The following is a 20,850-nucleotide window of genomic DNA, read 5'->3' on the forward strand; positions in this document are numbered from 1 at the left end:
TTTGTGTCATCTGCAAACTTGATGATCGTGCCTTCTAACCCTTCGTCTAAGTCGTTAATAAAGATGTTGAACAGAACCGGGCCCAGGACGGAGCCCTGCGGCACTCCACTTGTCACTTCTTTCCATGATGAAGACGACGTATTGGTGAGCACCCTTTGGGTTCGTTCGCTTAGCCAATTACAGATCCACCTAACCGTAGTTTTGTCCAGCCCACATTTTACTAGTTTGTTTGCCAGAAGGTCGTGGGGGACTTTGTCGAAGGCCTTACTGAAATCCAGGTACGCTACATCCACAGCATTCCCTGTATCGACCCAACTCGTAACTCTATCGAAAAAAGAGATCAGATTAGTCTGGCATGACTTGTTTTTGGTAAATCCGTGTTGACTATTAGCAATGACCGCATTTGTTTCTAAGTGTTCGCAGACCACTTCCTTAATGATCTTTTCCAGAATTTTGCCTGGTATTGATGTGAGGCTGACCGGACGGTAATTGTTTGGGTCGTTCTTTTTTCCCTTCTTGAAGATAAGGACCACATTCGCCCTCCTCCAATCTGCTGGGACTTCTCCCGTTCTCCAAGAACTCTCGAAGATAATTGCCAGTGGTTCTGAAATAATTTCCGCTAGTTCCTTCAGTACTCTTGGATGTAGCTGATCTGGCCCTGGGGACTTGAATTCGTTTAGAGAGACCAAGTGTTCCTGGACAACTTGTTTCCCTATTTGGGGTTGGATTTCCCCCAATCCTTCGTCCATTCCGTGTTGCTGAGGTTGAAGATGGCTTTCTTTTTCTGAGAAGACCGAGGCAAAGAAGGCATTAAGTAGTTCTGCCTTTTCCCTGTCCCCTGTCGCCATCACCCCATCTTCTCCTTGCAATGGCCCTATCGCCTCCTTTTTCTTCCTTTTTCTACCAACGTAAGCAAAAAAGCCTTTTTTGTTGTTTTTTATGTCCCTGGCAAGCCTGAGCTCATTTTGCGCTTTAGCCTTGCGAACCTTTTCCCTACAGGTGTTGGCTATACGTTTGAATTCTTCTTTGGTGATTTCTCCCCTTTTCCACTTCTTGTGCATGTCACTTTTGAGCTTTAGTTCAGTTAGAAGTTCTTTGGACATCCATTCTGGCTTCTTTGCACTTGTCTTATTTTTCTTCTTTGTTGGCACTGTTTGCATTTGCGCCTTGAGTATTTCACTTTTGAAAAACTCCCATCCATCCTTAACTCCCTTGTTTTTTAATATCGGCGTCCATGGAATGCCGCTCAGTAATTCCTTCATTTTTTGGAAGTCACCTCTCTTAAAGTCCAGAATGCGTGTTTGACTTGTCTTAGTTTCAGCATTCCTTTGTATTGCAAACTGCAGGAGCACATGGTCACTTGCCCCTAAGGATCCAACCACTTCAACTGTATTGATCAGGTCTTCCACATTTGTTAATATTAGATCAAGAGTTGCTGATCCCCTTGTTGCCTCTTCTACCTTCTGGGCCATAAAATTATCTGCAAGGCAAGTGAGGAATTTGTTGGACTTTGTACTCTTGGCTGAGTTTGTTTTCCAGCAGATATCGGGATAATTGAAATCGCCCATGACTACTATATCTCTTCTTTGTGCCTGTTTGGTCAGCTGTTGACAGAAGGCTTCATCAAGTCCTTCATCCTGACTCGGAGGTCTGTAGTAGACACCCACGACAAGATCTTTTTGAGTCCCGGTTCCCTTGATTCTTATCCAGATGCTTTCAAGCTGGTTTCCCGGATTACAGTCTTGCATTTCTTCTGCAACGTAACTGTTTTTGACATATAAAGCTACTCCCCCTCCTCTCCCCTTTGTTCTATTTCTGTGAAAGAGGTTATAGCCCTCAATGGTTAAATTCCAGTGATGGGAGTCATCCCACCAGGTTTCAGTGATGCCTATGACATCGTATGTGTGGTGCTGTGCTAGGAGTTGGAGTTCGTCTTACTTATTTCCCATGCTCTGAGCATTAGTGTAAAGACATGTAAGCCCCTGTGACCTCCCCTCGAACTGTTTATTTGGGATTATTGTGCTCTCTGTACTTGGTCCTTGCTGTGTTTGTGCAGCCCTCCGTTTAGCCTTTCGGCGGTTCCCTGTGGTTGTGGGTAATATAGTGTTCGCCAGGCTGTTGTTCCCCTCCCCCAGTGGATCTAGTTTAAAGTGCGCCTGATGAGGTTTGTGAGTCTGTGTGCAAAAAGATGTTTTCCTACTTGTGTGAGATGCACCCTATCGCTTGCCAGTAGTCCATCCTCTTGGAAGAGTAGACCATGGTCAAGGAAGCCAAAATGCTCCTCTTGACACCATTTTCTGAGCCAGTTATTGACCTGTACTATTTTTCCGGCCCTTGTAGAGCCGTGTCCTACAACAGGGAGGAGGGATGAAAAGATCACATGTACATTATACAGTTTTAGCTTTGTTCCCAGAGCTCGAAAATCATTTGTGATCTTTTGAAAAGTATGCCTAGCGGTGTCATTGGTACCTACATGAATCAACATAAGGTGGGGAGGGTGATGGGGCTTTAGGAGCCTGCTGAGCCTCTGAGTGATATGGTGTATTTTTGCCCCCGGGAGGCAGCATGTTTCTCGAGCCATCCCATCCGGTCTGGAAATGATGGCTTCTGTTCCTCTAAGGAGGGAGTCACCTACTACCAAGACCTGTTTCCTTTGAGGATTGACAGGGTCCCTTTTGTGCAAGACAGTGTGTATGTCCCCTGAAGAGTGTTCCTGTTGAAGTGAATCATGTAGGTGTAAAGTGTTGTCCTCCTCCTCAACATCCCCAGTGCATTCATCAATGACAATCCATTGAGATACATCCGAGAGCCCATTACTCTCCCAAGGATGTTCCTGTTGCTCCTGGTCTATGATTGGGGATGGAGCATTTGCATGATTACATAAGTGTGACTGTGGTGATGCACTGTCCCCGTCAGGGCTATCCCCTGCGCATTGATCCAGGGTGGTCCACTGAGTGGTATCTAAGAAACTGTGGTCCTCCACAAGATGTGTTTCCTGATTGTATGTTAATGATGTAAGAATTTCAAATCTGTTGTGTAAATGCAGCTGAGCAGAGGAGTTCTGCGGAGGCTGCCTGGTCCTGCGTTTCCTTCTATGGGTGACTTCCTTCCAAGCCTGAGGGTTGTCTACCTTTGAGTTGATCTCCCCATAAGGTTCCTGATCATGGTCTTGGTGGTGTTGGTGTGATGCAGGCTGCTGATCTACAGCAGCGTGTTGTGCAGTGTCCAAGAAGAGCTCGAGTGCCTGAATGTCCTTAAGGGTCTTAATACGGTGCTCGAGCTGTTGGATCCTCTGCTCCATCAAAGTCATCTGTTTGCATTTGGAGCAGATGTAGTTGTCTAGTTTTTGTGTGAAAAAGCGGAACATGCCACAGCTGGTGCATGTGATGGGAATGTTTTGCTTTTGTTGCATCTCTTGGTGAGCGTGGTGGCCAAGTGGGATCTTTGTACAGTTAAGTAATATGCACGCACTTTATGTGCAAACTGCAACAAACCACCTCTTTGTGTATTTGTTTATGTTGCTTGTTTCCTGTATGTACTGCAAAGGATAGTTAGTAAAGGTGCCTTTTTCTGGCACATAAAGCTTTCCCAGAAACTCAATTAACAGGGGACAATGCCTGCTGTCAATCAACTTAAGTACCTGGCTCTCTTTCAACACAACAGTCACACAACAGTTAGACTTTGACCACAGGAGCCAAGCCCACACTCAGTTTAAAATCTTAGCCAAATCTTAGCCAAATCCTACCTGAAGCCAGGGATCAAAAATGTCCTCCTGCTGCCTCTGCTTCTGCGAGAACCAACTGCCCTTCTGGGATCAGGCTCTGGCAGAAACTCACACTGGCAAATAAAGCTTTCCCAGAAACTCAATTAACAGGGGACAATGCCTGCTGTCAATCAACTTAAGTACCTGGCTCTCTTTCAACACAACAGTCACACAACAGTTAGACTTTGACCACAGGAGCCAAGCCCACACTCAGTTTAAAATCTTAGCCAAATCTTAGCCAAATCCTACCTGAAGCCAGGGAGCAAAAATGTCCTCCTGCTGCCTCTGCTTCTGCGAGAGTTTTCTAATGATCGGGTAAAATAAAAGGACTATTTCAGTAATAATAAAACTGCTTTGTTGTCAGTTCTGAGTAAAAGGTGGGGTGCAAATACATTTATTATTAGTAGTATTAGTATCATTTCACTGAAGAAATTGTGAGCCCTCACCCCTGTGACAATTGGATTGCAAATGCTGGTATCTCAAACAAGCTTTTGGTTCTTGTCTGGAATATTTAGGGCATAGACCTTCCCAAGTTGTCTCTAGCTTTTGATAGTAAATGTTTGCTCTCTGTTGAAAGGAAAACAAGTGGGAAATGTGCCACTAGTTATTGCTGGATGATTTATTTCATTTTCATGGGATTATAAAGACTCAGAATCTAAAAATTAATGAGGTATTTTGGCAGCTTGACTGGAAAGAAGTTCTTCAGTAGTTTGAAACAAAATGCATTCTGCCCAGTGGCGTTAATTGTGTTTGAGACCTGGGTCATCTGTGTCAGGGTTTCAAACATAGAGCTAAATGCAGTTTTCGATGTGCTTGGAGAAGGCTCACTGAAATCATTAGAACTCTGCTTAATTGTGACCAAGAAATCCCATTTATTTTAATGGGCCCTCTATAAACTAATAGTAAATTTAGTCCACTAATTCTGCCTTTGAATGTCAGTCTACTTCTTGTTGGTGTTTTTCCTCCTCTTCCTGAAAGAAAGAAACAACGAGAAAGGGGAATATTTTAAAATGCAGATATAGAATGCTTGGGACCAGAAATGTTTTGGAGTTTGGATTTTTCGGATTTTGGAATACCTGTATTTAAACATATATATAAATAAAAATGTAATGTCTGTCCGTTAGGGACATCATATCTCCCAAGCTATTCCACCAACGGCTATGAAATTTGGGCACAACATAGTATTCGACTTGGCAAGTGTTTTAAGCCTACTCTCACAAATCTCCTACTCTCACAAATCTAACCCACCAGAGAAAGGTAAACACAAACCCCAAAGCAATGGCCAAGCATTTCCCTCCTCCTTTAGCGCCTGTTGTAACAGATGGCCCCTCCCTTTAGCAACAGCGCAAGCAACAGCCAAGCAGTCTCCACCCTTTAACAACCGGTGTGCGCGGGAATAGATTCATCAAGTTTTTTTTTTCCTCAAGAAGCCACAGACTCCTTCTTTTCCCCTCTCAGCCGCCTAAATGGAAAAAGAAATGGAAGAGGAATATGAAAGGGCCTTAGGCTGTTAGGAATTGTAGGAACTGAAGTCCAAAACACCTGAAGAGAGAGCCCAAGTTGGCCCAGGCCTGTTGCTCTTCTTTATGCTATAGAGCAGGCCTGGGCCAACTTGCCCCCCCCCCCCAGGTGTTTTGGACTTCAACTCCCACGATTCCTAACAGGAACCTTCCTATCCCCCCTCAGCTGCTTAAGCAGAAAAGGAAATGGAAAAGGAATAGGAAGGGGGCTGAGGCTGTTAGGAATAGTAGGAGTTGAAGTCCAAGACACCTGAAGGGAAGGCCCAAGTTGGCCCAGGCTTGTAAGAGAGAGAACGCTCTGCTCATGCCCAGAGGCACCCTGGTATCCGCCTTTTCCCCTCCTTTCTCCCTCTCTCTAAGTATGTTGCCCGGGGGATACCTGGATTTTTACCTAACCAGACTGGGCCACAACAACGCATGGCCGGGTACAGTTAGTATGACTATAAGGAGATACACTGAAACATCAGAAAGCAAAAGTTGTCATCATCTCAGCCACCCAAAGGGACAGTTTTAAGTTTTGAAGCATTTTGGATTTCAGAACTGCAAATTTGGGGTTCTCAACCTGTAGATGTTCCTGTTTAAAAAATCTTAGACATCAAAAGTCTGATCTTGAAACTTACAATATTTCCAAACCTTTATGACAACTTGGTGGGAGATATTTAAATTTTTGCCACGTTGACACCAAGCATTTTGCAATTTAGAAACTATGTTCTCTCTTCCCCTCAAATGACTGTACAATTGATTGTTGCATATTAGTCCAGTCGATTGCTTGCAGCAAATTTCTCCCCCGCCCTTGAGGATGAGAGTTCTTTGTAAGCAATTCTTTACCATTCTGCTTTTTGACTCATTATTTGTGGGTAGTGAATCATGCAAGAGTAAGGTAAAAACTGTAAGGGGTGGGTTTTCTTCTTTTTCTTTTTCTAAAAAAAGGAGGAACTTAAGAGCTATCCTGCTGAATCAGACCAAAAGTCAATTTCATCCAGCAGTCTGTATAACAGGATTCCCCTAGAAGTTCCCATTCAGAGCATGGGGAAATCCTCCCTCTATTTATCCCCGGCACCTAATATTCAGAGATATACTCTGTGTATGCATGGAGGAGATTTGATTTGAATTGTATTGCTAATATCTTGGAAAAATTACATTCTTTTTTCAGTATTTTTTGAACTCACAGAATCACTCAGCTGGCAGAGATCATGGTAGTAAGTCTATATACATTTTCAAGGGCTTTTCTTAAAAGCTGTTTAACTGGTGACAATCTTTGTTTCTCAGCCTGTGTATTACATGTGTTAATTATGCTTTAGATGAATATTTTCTTGTGTAATGTAAAACTACCACCGATCCCTCTTGCTGTATGTCAAGTTACATTTGATGGCTGGGTGTCAGTTGAGGGGGTTCAGGAGACGTGTCCTGGAGGTTTAGAAAAGGGAATCCCCAAACTCCGTGCAGGTATGCCTCAGTTAATGAAGTAGCTATGTTCCTGGGCATTACCTCTTTAACAGAAAACGGGATACCAGATCCAGAAATAACATGGAAAGGAATAGAGATCAGTTTCTACATCACAAAAAAGAAGAGCAGTTCAGTGTGTTTTTGTTGTTCAAAACAATGTACACATATGAAATGAAATGGCCAGCACTAATGGTCCTTGTGTAATAAACCCTTTTGAACTTTATAGAGATCTTATTCCAAAATGCATTAAATAATAACTTTTTTTTCACTAGCCTCCATTTTTATCCTTTTTATTTTGGTAGGTCAGGCTTGGAGATCCATGGTTTTTTTTTAATATGCCTGGGATTGGCTGCTTAAGCATTCTTATCTGCTTTTCATTTTCCTCTATGTTCACACATATTCAGAAAAGGGATTCTGGAGGCAGCTACTCTTTGCTTAAACCGTTGAAGGAAGACACACAGCAACAGTAGGACTAGCTAAAGAAGAATCCTACTCTCCTCCAGCTTTATTGCATTGTTTACTGCAGGCACACTGCTGACATCTGTTTTTTTAAAGGTAGTTTTTATTGTGAGTTTTTCAGGAGATTTACAGTGCAGAGGGTGTGGATTTTGGGGAGAAGGAAAAAAAGATAAAAAATAAATGAGGAAAGAAAAAAAAGAAAAGAGAGAGTATACAGCAAAATACAGTGGACCTTCGGTCCATTCCACAGGGATAACAATTTACAAGAAATTATGTCTTATATTTTCTATCCCTTCTTCCTTATTTCCTGCCCTTACTCTATCGAGTATTCATTTCTTCCTGTTTCGGATACCCTCATTTACAATAGTCTATTCAAATGCGATGTGTCGATTTTTCTGGAGGTACTTTTTTACCCAAGACCAATCTGTCTTCTGTCTTCTTGTTTGGTCTTGTAGTAAGAATGTCATAGAGTCCAAATCTGTATAGTCCCTTAATTTAATGATACAGGCATCTTATGATGGGATTTCTTTAGTTCGCCATCTCTGGGCTATAAGTGACCGTGCTGCTGCTGTCATGTGGAAAAATAATATATCTTTGTTTCTTCCTAGTTCAATATCCATTAGATTTAGCAGATAGTACTCGGGTTTGAGATCAAATTTTCTATTTAAATTTTTTTGTGAGTGGTCATGAATTTTTTTCCAAAATTTCTTAATCTCTTTGCACTCCCACCAGGCATGGAGAAAAGTCCCCACTTTGACACCACACTTCCAACATTCCTTGTTTTGATTCTTATAATATTTAGACAATTTCTGGGAGGTTAGATACCATCTGAAGAACATTTTGTACCAGTTCTCCTTTATTTTTAATGAGCTAGAGTATTTTAGTTTGGTCTTCCACATTCTCTCCCAGTCTTCAAAGAGAATTGGATGGCCCAGGTCTTGCGCCCATTTAATCATGTTATCTTTTACCCCTTCAGTTTTGGTGTTGATAAAGTATCTTAATAATAGTTTTCTCCCTTGTCAGAATTTTGTCCCATATGGTTTCTTGTCCCATGAAATCATTTTTCTTATCTTTTCCATAGCTCTCCCCTATCTGCCTATATTGGTACTATGTTAGATTGTCTTCTATAGTCCTTAATTCTTCTAATTATTTTAAACTCCAGTTGTTTCCCTTTTTACATAATAACTGTTTATATGTGATCCATTTTTCCTTAGCAAATTCCCTTTTATGATGGGCCTCCCCTGGTGAAATCCAGAGTGGTGTTTTATTGTAAAATCTGTCCTTATATTTAAGCTAAACCCTGAGGAGAGCCGCCTTTACAAAGTGATTTGTGAATTTTTTTTTTCAATTTTTGCCTTATTGTACCAGAGGTATGCATGCCATCCCCTTCTAAGGTCATGGCCTTCCAAATTGAGGGTCTTCTTGTTAGTCAGTGTTGCCCATTCCTTAGCCCAGACCAAGGCACATGCCTCGAAATACAGTTGTAAATTAGGTAGAGATACGCTGCCTCTCTCCTTAGAGTCCGTTAATACCTGATAGCAAATCCTAGCTTTTTCCCCCCCTCCCAAATGAACCTGGTAATATCTTTTTGCCATTCTTTAAAAAGGCAATTTGTTCTAATAATGGGAATCGACTGGAAGAGAAATAAAAGTTTGGGTAGGACACTCATTTTGATTAAAGATATTCTTCCTAGTAAAGCTAGGTTTTAAAATTTCCATTTCTCAAACTGCTGCCATCTGGTTTTGAAAGTATGTGATTCTCCAGCCCTCCTTCATCAACCTCTGCTTAAAAAATTCAACTAGACAGAGGATAAGCATAAATAGAAGGATGGGTAATAATAAATAATAATAAAACTTTATTTATACCCCGCCACCATCTTCCCGCGGGGACTCGGGCGGCTTACATGGGGCAGAGGCCCAAACAACATAGGGCAAAATATAGGCAACATAATACAAATCACACTATAAAAAGATAAAACAGTAATACAATATATCAATTAAAACAAAAATACAGGATAAAAAATTGCATTTAAAATACATAAAAATGGTAAAACCGTAAGTGCAGGCCTTAAAAGCCTTTGCAAAAAGCAACTTTGCTCTCAGAGACTTAGTTAACTGAGGTATCCCTGTCCATGTAAGTGAGACTCATAGCTTGCAACAGAAACTTGCAGTGTACCACTAACTTAGAACTGGTTTGTTTAATTTATGTCCTGCTTTTTTCTTTAGGCAACTCTGACAGTGAAATTGGGTCTCATATACTGCTGCTTTCTGCATAATTTAGAGTTTCCCAGTGATTTACCCATTGAAAATGTCTGCTATTTTATTGTTGCTAATTGGTTTTTAGACTGTTCTTTTACTGGTGTGTGGTGGTTCTTGTCCTCTTCGTTGGAGCTTGAATCTCTGTGAGCCTGCATTCTTTGTATACCAAGAGGGACAACATGATAAAACTAAGTTGGACTAATAGTACTGGCATTGTACCTTATGACTAAAACTGCTTCCTACTTACAAATAGAAGAAAGTATTTGAAACAGCATGCATAAATGTTGCCTGCTCATTCGGCAACTGATTCATTGGGTCTGCACTAGTTGGTACTCCAGCTATATTTAGGCCATAGTGCCCTATTGCAGGAAAAGAAATTCCACCATTTACTTCATTTGAATAGCTGAAATAGGAAGGCAGGAGAGTTTTAACTTAATTCCTGTAGTGTTACCCTTCCCATATCTTGATCAAGGATGGCTGCTGACATTTGAACCACATGTGAGATCCCAGGCATATTTGGCACCCCACTTGTCTGTAAAAATCTGTAAATGGACTATGTATGGTATAGATGCGTCATATTTAAATAGAATGACCATCCTGTAAGATTTCAGAAAGCATAATTGTTATTTTAATTTTACTGTATTTACATCTTGTCTTTTCCTCAATTCCGGGGCTCAAGGTGGTTTGAAACAGAAAAACTAATATTGTACACAGGTTAAAATATATTTAGACTATATATGATATTAGAGGCAATTAGGAGGTACAATCATTTAAAAAGAAAACAGCTATAAACAGCACTTCTTATACACGCAAACCATGGCAAGTCGCTGCAGATTTAATGCCAAAGAATGTGTGGCATGCAGCCCCAGTGGGGTATGTGGGTGGCATAACCTTCAGAAATTGCCCACCCCAATTTAGATGACTAAGAGATGGACTCTCATTTTTATAATGCTTCCCCATTAGCGGCCTGTGAACAACATGTTGGGAGAACATGTTTCTGCTTTGTGCCTGTTTCCATGATGGGCTCCTCTCTTGGCTTGAAGGTGTTAAGGTGCAGCTTTTTTTTTTCACAGATGAGTCAGGCGATGAAGAATCTGTGTCTCAGACAGACAAGACAGAACTGCAGAACACTCTGCGCACCCTCTCCAGCAAAGTGGAGGACCTCAGCACCTGTAACGACCTGATTGCTAAACATGGGACAGCTTTGCAGCGCTCCCTCAGTGAGTTGGAGACCCTCAAGCTGCCCGCTGAGAGCAATGAGAAGATCAAGCAGGTCAACGAGCGAGCCACACTCTTCCGCATCACGTCCAACGCCATGATCAATGTAAGCCTGCTTCCAGGCATTAGCTATGAGCCTGCCTGGTTGGGAGAGGGCCTCTGCCCAAAAGAAACCATCAGTAATGTTCTGTATCAGTGGCTCTGGGAGTGTTAATAATGGTTTAAAGCTGGGATCCCAGAACTCTCCCTTCCTCTCAGGAGAAGGAAGAAGTGATTTGATGTGTTACATCATTAAGCTTTTGGATTCCTAAGCTGCCTGTGGCATCATATATGTTAACAAAATATAAGCCTCTGGTTAAAAACAAAACTCCCACAAGCAAAATTCCTCCTTATCCCAAATCTCCGATAGATGCCAAAATTTTTCAGCTCACTGTGGCCGCCCTGTGGCTAGTGAGATGAATGCCATCCAAAACATAACTAGGCTGAATGATATTAAAAGGGCATGCTAGAACTGCAAATCAGTAGAGCAGTGCTTTGAATCATTTTTTTAAAAAATAAGTGATAAACAGAAGAAAGGCCAACTAAAAATGGCAGCATAGAGAAAAGAGATTTTTAGAAGAATTAATGAAGGCTGGAAAACATTACAGTTGGGTGACCTTGATTGCTACCCTCAGCAATGGCACAATTGCAGCTTTGTTTCCTATCTGCTGATTCTCCTACCAGGCCAGGGTTTGAAAACTAGGGAGGAGAATAGTGCATTTCTTTGAGAAATCTCAGAAGGACAATGAGCTGTGATTCGTTAGCTCTGTTGAACACAGAGCAAATGGCTACATACGGCTGCACATCCTGTAGCCATTCCTTCATCCTTAAGCCAACTGTCAGCTACCAGTTCAGTTGAAGGAAATAGCTGATAATGTCTCAGAGACAGCTTTTATGACCTAATGAATCCTATTGGATTCTCCAAAACTGGTTATTGTTTTGTGAGGACTCAAGCAGAAAGCACATAGATTTCTGTTCAAAGCTCACATTTATCAGTTGGCAGAATTTCATGCTTTCTGTTATTCCCAGATGAGTTGAGCCTGTGATTTACAAACAAGTAGGAATTTGACATTCAGGTGTTTAAATCTGATGCTGTTCCAATATCCCTCCCATCCTTCGTTAAGTCAAGGAAATGGTCCCATTTTCTGGAACAGATTGCCTGGAGCAAGAACAAACAAATGTGAACAAAGTGACTAATTTTAAAATGTCAGAAATATTTTCAAAAGACGTATAAAATGCATTCCAATCTGCTAATTTGGCATATATGCTAAATGCATATATCAAAGTGTCATAACATGAATAACTATCTATAGACCACTTTAGTCATTTGTAGAAAGCTAAATCCTCTCAGTCAAATGGCCACAATCAAAAGTGTGTTTTGTTTAAACCACTGGAGAATGGCAGCTGCTGCAATGAAGCAAAGCCCTCCCTCAAAAAGGGAATACGGTAGAGTCTCACTTATCCAACATAAATGAGCCGGCTGAACATTGGATAAGTGAAAATGTTGGATTATGAGGAGGGATTAAGGAAAAGTCTATTAAACATCAAATTATGTTATGGTTTTACAAATTATGTACCAAAACATCATGTTTTACAATAAATTGACAGAAAAAGCAGTTCAATACACGGTAATGTTATGTAGTAATGACTGTATTTACGAATTTAGCACCAAAACATAGCAATGTATTCAAAACATGGACTACAAAAACATTAAATACTAAAAGGTAGACTGCGTTGGATAATACAGAATGTTGGATTAGCGAAGGTTGCATAAGCGAGACTCTACTGTATTACATCTTTTTCAGTAAATCTATAGAAGTTGCTAACTTGTACCATTATTTTCTAGATTCCATTGAAATAACTGGTTTGTGCTTCCAAGCTGGCTACAAAGGAGGAAAAAATAGTGTTTATAAAAAGAAAGAAAAAAAGCACCCCTCGCAAAAAAAAGTCATTTACTAAAGAGGAATGAATGGGCCATCCTTCTTTTGCTAGCCCTCACATTTCATGACATGAAATTCCATCATTCACCTTTATAGAATTTCTGGTTGTCGCTGCCTACCTGGTGAATTGTAAAACAAAGACCTGGAATGCTGTTCTTTGAACATGAATGACATCATAATGTCCTTTAAAAAAACCCTGCATATCTAGCAGTAGGCATTTTACACTGCAAAGGACTTTAAACACTAAGGATTGCTGAAAGCATGAAATGGGGATTACAGTTTAGAAAACCCTGTGGTTTGCCATGCTTGCCTTCCTGATATGCAGAAATCATCAGGGTGGGTTTAAAAATTTAAAAGTAAAACTTGAGATTTGTTATGAATATTTGTAGATAAAAATATATAGTATAGACTGAAACTTAGCTTTCTTTCGACAGAATTAATGTGCGTGTTCGTTTTGCTCCTCCATAACAATGTAGGAATCCAGTTCTGTTTGCCCTATTTAATTTGGCATCCTGTGTCCTATAGTGGTAAAATAAAATCCACCAGAAAGTCCATGGGCAGGATGGGAAGGCAGTACCCCTCTCCAGCTTTTGTTTTCTGAGCTAGTAGTATTTGGAAATAGGTTGATCCCAAAGGTAACATGCCACCATGACTGGCAGCCACTGGTAGTCTCTTTTTACCAGCTGTTAGGATTGCTGGGAGTTGAAGGCCAAAACATATGGGGACCCATAGGTTGACAACCACTGCTTTAAAGTTTTGTAAGTTAGTGGTCATCAGCACATCTTGAGGAAGGAAATCGGAACTGCTTCTGTGTTACTGTCTGGCAATTCCTGTCATTCAACTTCAAAACAGGTTGTAATGTAAAAAGAAGTGCTGCTTCTCTCTGTTCACTTTTCCCATACCTCTTGCCCTTGGTTAACTTTTTGTTTAGATTTCTAGAGTTTCAATTGCAAATCCAGATACCCATGGCATCTTTTCAGAGTAATAGACATCTGTTTTCTTTTTCCTTTTCTATCTTGATGAAATTGAACTGTGCCTTTTCCTGTATGGTCTATATACAAGTGTTAAAGAGCATAAATGCTCAGAAAAATGTTTATAAATATTCTTATTGCTCTGTTTTGCCCTGAAGACAAGTTAATCAACTCAGCATAGCTTTAAAATAAGTTTCTAATTACTGGCGCAATTCGTAAGATTACAGTACCACCCCCTTATCCATGGATTTGACATCCATAATGTCATTTACCCACACTCTAAAACAATATTCCGCTCTGGAAATGTTTGCAAGCTTCTCTAGGTCTTCCAGTGCTATTCTATGGTATGGTTCTGGCCCAAGTATAATATAGAGTTCACTATTATCCATGATTTCATGGTTCTGCAGATATGGGGGTCATACTGTAAATACATTTACTTTTATTTCAGTTTTTATGTAAAATCCATATACCTATCTGCTAGTGATATTTTCACAGCATTTGGCTAGCTGGCTTTTAAAGTTCCTGACAGGGATTATACTAAAGGAATACTACTTGCCTAGGGACATCTGAGCATCATTCTTAAAAGAAGTGCCTTCTATGGCTTTTCTGAAGTTGCTAGTGCTGCATGCTGATCAGTCTGCAAATGGGAAAAATAGCATAGTATTCAGGTAGAATCAGAAGGATGTCATCCTCTGCATTTCCAGTTACTCAACAGGAGAACATTGTTTACCACTTGAACAGCAAGCACTAGCAACAGGTTGTAAAATTTGATTTGGGTTGTACCTGCTGTGGAATAGAGAGAGGTGACCTACTTTACATGGGACTGTAGGGGTGGGGTTAAAAATAGAGGCAGGCCACAATTGGTGTTTTAGTAGTAGCAAGGGTTAAAATGCTGGCCTTAGTGGAGTTGTGGGGGTGAATTAGCAAAGTGTCTTGGGGCAGTACTGGCTGTGGTTGTAAATGGTACCTGTATCTTCTTCAGGCTTGCCGAGATTTTCTGATGCTCGCTCAGACACACAGCAAGAAATGGCAGAAGTCTCTTCAGTATGAGCGGGACCAGCGAATCCGCTTGGAGGAGACGCTAGAGCAGCTGGCTAAGCAGCACAATCACCTGGAAAGAGCCTTCCGTGGAGTCACAGTCCTGCCATCCAATGCCCCTGGCAACATGGATTCCTCTAAAGGTAAGAGCCCAAGGGTAAACCACTCATCACTTCCACAAACAAGCTCCACTAAGTGGTAACACCCCTGACATTCATTATCCTTCCTTTCGCTCATGTTCCCCTTAGTCAGAATAACTCTTCATGGGAAGCATTACTAGGGTTATCAGATTAGACTAGGGTAGAGGCTCCTGTAACTTTAATTCCCAAGAGATCTTGAAGCAGGACGAGGTACCGTAAAGCTCCATCAACCCTGTCCTCCTCTATTGCCATCCCCTCCCAACATGGCTGTTGCTCAGTAGAGATCAGACGTGTGGTTCTCCCCCTCCTTTCTAACATGACTGTTGCTTTTATGTCCCCTTCCCCTGTTGTTCAGTAGCCATGTTGAGAGAGAATGGCAGGTTGGGAGTTGGAAGGTAATGGAAGCTAGGTCCTTTGGCCCCACAATAATAATAATCATCATCATCATCATCATCATATTTATTTATAGACCACCCTATCTCCTTTAAGGGACTCAGGGCAGTTTCCGACAATATGGCAACCATTCAATGCCAAAATAAAACCATACAAATGGGAGAAGGCACATCAAACAATATAAACAATTAACTGTAACTTAATAAACAAAATGACAACACTAAAATAAAGACAAATACAATAAAAATAAGAAAGAAAAATAAAATATAAACATCATAAAATACAGAACCCTGATAAAATACACTAAAATAGAATATAAAACTGAATACATTGGAGCTCCCATCAGGCGAGGTTCAGGAATCCAGTGACCAGGTGTAATAAAATGGATCTAATCAACTATAAAGGACTGGGCGAAGGGTAGAGCAAACAGCGTATCACAAGGCTTGGGAAGTACAGAATAGAGGACTATCTGGTGACCTGAGGACTGGGCCCAGGGACTAATCACAGGGTGGAGCTTTGCAATGTCTCATTCTGCTCAGGATCTGTTAAAGATTAATGTTACGGGAGCTGAATTCCATATTCAGGCTGCAATTTTTAATCACAGTTTGCTTACCAAAATGCTACATAATCAAAAACGGGGGCATAACTTCAGCAAATGTTGTTCTTTCAGATCGGTGTTGCTCCTCAAAGGGAGATATGAGTGATGAAGATGATGATAATGAATTCTTTGATGCTCCTGAGATCATCACGATGCCTGAAAGCTTGGGTCATAAGTAAGTGTTCCCTTGTTCAACTGAGAACTTTGCACTCCTCAGTCCTTGACACTTTGAATGTCCAACCCACAGAGATATCTCTTCTTGGTCTTTGATACCTTTTCCCTTCCATAACGTATGGCATTTGGCAGCCGGCATGCCTTAAGTGAAATTAAACATATTGAAGGAGATTCCATGTGCTTTGTCCTGCATATGCATTGTGTGTGCATGAGATGGAACTGGAAAACACTGAATCTTCCTCTGGGAATCACCAAAAAGTAATCCCTTCAACTTCAGTCTACAGAGGACTCCTAAATAATCTCTTGGTTTAATATCAAAGAGTGGACCATAAATGGGATCAGGCACTCTGAGTTTTTTTCCTAGCATTGAGGATTGCCCACAATGGCCAAGACCACAGGGTTTGCCGGAAGAACAAGGGGGAGGGGGGGGGGGTTAATTGCATTATCTCTCTATATAGCTACAGCACCAGTTCCTGGAGCTTGGTGTGCAGGATTGAGGCAAACAGGTGAGACAAGCAGGGGTGTTTGGCATAGGAGTTTAGCGGGGGAGTTTGATGGGAAGGTGAGGTTGCTCATGTCACCTGCAACAGCTGTGATATGTTTGTGTTCTTGATCAAGTGAGGTAATTATACTTACAGCAGGTGCAAGTTAATGGCCCTCTTGGAAGGAAAGGTCAACCTTGAGGCCCATGTATCCACACTCCCAACATATTAGGAAGGGTTGCTTTGGACCCAGTAAAGCAGGCTATCTTGCAGAAGAATCACATAGGAGATTTTTCTGAAGAGGAGTTCACTGCCCAAACACAGGAGGCAGACACTTCAATGTTACACAAAGAAATAGAAGCACCAGGAATCATTTTGTTAGTATGGAGCTACAGAATCAATTTCTAGCTCTCTCCAGCATCAGTGATGATGCAGAACAAGAAGAGGTGCAACAGAACTTGCCTTCTGCCCCTGAAAGAGTCAGCACATGGAAAGGCCCCTGCCAAACCTCCAAAGAGATGGGTGGTGGTCATAGGGGACTTCCTGCTGAGGGAACAGAAGCAGTGGCTTGCAGACTTGATGACCCGAGAGGTATGCTGTCTCCCTGAAATAAAAACACATGAGGTAATAGAGTAGCAACAACATTGCAAGGTGTAGCCTTTGCGAGACCACACAGGATTCTGAAGCTATGAGTATTTATTTATTTTTTATTAATTTCCATCATTTCTATGCCGCCCTTCTCACCCGAAGAAACTCAGGGCTGCTCACAATCTGGCAAATTCAATGCCGGTATACAGTACAAAAATAAAACATAGCAATTAAAACAATCAATTTAAAACAATCCAATAAATACATTTAAAACAGTATAATAAAATACTTAATCCATTCGTCCACATAAACCTTGCACGTAAACCTTAAAGCCATCATAATTCATTCATTAAACGCCTGTTCGCAAAGCCAGGTCTTCACCTTTTTTCTGAAACTCAGAAGGGATGGAGCCTGCCGGATGTCACTGGGGAGGGAGTTCCACAGCCGAGGAGCCACCACCGAGAAGGCCCTGTCCCTCGTTCCCACCAGCCGCACTTGTGAGGCAGGTGGGACCGAGAGCAGGGCCTCCCCAGACGATCTTAATCTACGAGGTGGTTCATAAGGGAGATAAAGTTAAAGTTCTCATGGGCTCATAGGAGGAGATACGTTCGGATAGATAAGTTGGACCGGAACCGTTTAGGGCTTTGTAGGCCAAAACCAGCACTTTGAATTGGGCTCGGTAGCATATTGGCAGCCAGTGGAGCTGACGCAACAGAGGAGTGGTGTGCTCCCTATACCCCGCTCCAGTTATAAGCCTGGCTGCCGCTCGTTGTACTAATTGAAGCTTCCGGGCCGTCTTCAAAGGCAGCCCCACGTAGAGCGCGTTGCAGTAGTCCAAACGAGCTGTAACCAGAGTAGGGAGTTGAAGGACCCTGGCGCCCAGGTCATCATTTTTTCTCTTCTCCCAGTTCAAGGACACAGCCCAAGAAGGGAGAGAAGGATTATAGAATTGAATAACTGGCTTCACAGGGGGTGCTGTGAGGAACAATTCGGCTTCCTATACCATTGTCTGAGATTTAATAACATTGGATTTCTGGAGAGGTTGGCAGGAACATTATTGCTAAGAGCCTCACAAATCTGATCGGGGGGCTTTAAACTGAGTTATCTGGGGGAGGGAGACAGCATTAGGGCAAGCAAGGATTTATTAGGAGAAAATACCCCGTTATAAAGTACAGGAATTCAACAGTGAGAAGCAAATTTAAATAAGCAGCTAGAGGGGACAGCCCATAGTTTTTTGGTATCTCTACAATCTACACTAATGCACAGAGCATGGGAAACAAACAAGAAGAACTAGAACTCCTAATACAACAAAGCAAATATATAATTGGCATCACTGAAATCTAATGAGACAAGTCTCATGATTGGACTGTAGTAATAGTGTACTTATTGTGGAAAATAGAAAAATGGACCAGATAGCAAAGAAAGGGATGTAGCATTGTATATCAAGGATGATTACACCTGTGAGGAGGTCCACGACATAAAACCTGAATGCCAGGTTAGGAGTTTCATGGTAAAAATTAAGGGAGGAAAAAACAACAGGAGTGTCATTGTGCAGGACCTAGATAATGGCTTCCTAGAACAGATGACAACACATTCCAAATGGAGAGATGTGATAGTAATAGATTTTAACTATCCTGACATTTATTGGAAGACAAACTCTGCGAAGAATATCAGGTCCAACCAATTCTTCACTTGTCTCGCAGATAATTTAGTGCTTCAGAAGGTGGGAGAGGCAACAAGGGGATCAAGAATGGATGTCTAAGGAACTTTCAACAGAGCTAAGATTGAAAAAGGACATGTACAAGAAAAGGGAAAAGTCATCAAAGAGTAATTCAAATATGTAGGAATAAAGTTAGAAAACCCAAAGCACAAAGTGACCTCAGGCTTGCTGAAGAGGTTTAAAACAATAAAAAGAGCTTTTTGGTTATGTATGTAGGAAAAGAAAGAACAAGAAAATGGTAGACCCGCTGTGTACAGGTGATTGCAAAATGATGGAGTAGGACATGGAACAATGGATTCAGATTGCAAGAAAAGAGATTTCACCTAAACATTAAGAAGAACTTCCTGATGGTGAGAGCTATTTGGCAGTGGAATATGCTGACTCAGACTCTGGTGTAGTCTCCTTTTCTGAAAGAATTTAAACAGAGGCTGGATGACCATCTGTCAGGAGTGCTTTGATTGTGTGTTCCTGCACGGCATCGGCTGGACTGTGGATGGCCCTTATGGTCTCTTCCAATTCTATGATTCTATGAAATTTGGACTGAAGTAGATCAACTTTATCCAAAAACATGGGGTGGCCCAGTAGCTGACTCTGAGAACATCAGCGTCTAAAGTAGACACTCTGCCAGACCCCGCTCTTGTATTATTATAAAGTGGTCTTCTTGAAGAGAGTTGCCTAGCGCTGTCAAATGCAAATCTTTGTTCTGCTAAGCTTTTAAAGATCATATTGACTGAATGTTCATAATGTTTTAATTTAGTTGACATTTCCTCAGTGAGGTATTGGCCTTGGGTGATTTGGTCTCAGTTGTTGTATCAATTGATGTGAGTATAGTTGTTTGGGTTGCTTTTTCCTTGTTGATTTTCATATTTCAGTGTAGGCGTTCACTCTATGCCTATTGTGTGATCTGAGAACATTCTGTTTACAGCGAAACTCAATTTATAGTAAATAATAAATAAAGGAGTGGAATGGAAGACTTGGCAGGTCACCACACCATACTGGCTCTTAAAGTGGTCCGCTAGAACTTTGGAATAGTGATCATGCCTTTTCATTTTGTTATCAAGGTCATTGAATTCTTGTAGATGAGCACATTATAAGTCCTGCCTTGCACAGTTACCAATAAGGCACAGACCCTCTATTGCTCTGCTCATGTTGTTTATTGATGTGGATAAGGAGTGAAATCCCACTGTCCTGGGAGTAAACTAGAGCTCCATTAGCCTATTCAGGCTCAAGCAGGAGATTGGGAAGTCCAGGATTGGGTGCACAAAGGTGTTAAGTACATGCAGGATTTCTGGGGTGCCAGGTCTGTTCCAAGTCCACCCTGATGGAGTAATTAAGTGTAGGATTTGACCTGTCAACATAATTTGGTGTGCAGGGTATGGCCTAAGGGACTGTGAAATGGCCAGGCACAGGGAGATGTGGCTTAGCTTAGGTGTGGATACAGCAAGTGTGAGGGAGCTCCTTTCCTTCTCTGGCACCAGTGAACAGTATCTATGCCCCTCCTGCTGTCTTCATTGCCCCAATTGCTACTTCAAGTTTCCCTCTCTTCCCTGCATCCCCCAGCACTCACTCTGTAACTGGACTTGGAGTAAGTCAGCAACTTGCTGGCAAAGAACTTCAGACACTTTTCAGTGAGTCTTCTTGATGATGATGAGAGAGATCCAAAGGAAGAGCTTCTGAAATTCCTCTGTGAGCACACTTACCTTATCTTCCCGAAGCCTTTTGGGCTCAAGCCATCTCTCATCACCTCCGAGTTCATTATGATCCTTCCACTCTCTTACAGCCCTACTCTTTTCTTTGATTCAGATCTCTTTATCATTATCTGCCTCAGAATCATACAGTTGCCAAAGATGACTTGGGCCATCCAGTCCAACCCCATTCTGGCATGCATGAACACACAGTCAAATCACTCCCAACAGATGGTCATCCAGCCTTTATTTAAAACCATCAAGGGAGACTTCACCATTTTGTGAGGCAACATATTCTACTATCAAACAGCCCCTACTGTCAGGAAGTTCTTTTTAATGTTTAGGTGTAATATCTTTTCCTCCATCGTGGTCAACTGTGAAATACGCACATATGGTATCCCTCAGCCTATGCTGACAG

General features: G+C 41.5%; 1 protein-coding gene across 1 annotated transcript in view; it reads left to right on the forward strand.

The window, feature by feature from the left end:
• Nucleotides 1-20,850, forward strand: part of osbp (oxysterol binding protein) — a 41,676-nt gene that overhangs the window by 12,384 nt on the left and 8,442 nt on the right. The window contains exons 3-5 of the mRNA XM_008112280.2: nt 10,520-10,770; nt 14,597-14,795; nt 15,856-15,958. Of these exons, the coding sequence (XP_008110487.2) occupies nt 10,520-10,770; nt 14,597-14,795; nt 15,856-15,958 (553 nt within the window). The remainder of the gene's footprint in view (nt 1-10,519; nt 10,771-14,596; nt 14,796-15,855; nt 15,959-20,850) is intronic.

Source organism: Anolis carolinensis, chromosome 1 (genome assembly GCF_035594765.1).
Source record: "Anolis carolinensis isolate JA03-04 chromosome 1, rAnoCar3.1.pri, whole genome shotgun sequence".
Classification (NCBI taxonomy): Eukaryota; Metazoa; Chordata; class Lepidosauria; order Squamata; family Dactyloidae; genus Anolis; species Anolis carolinensis.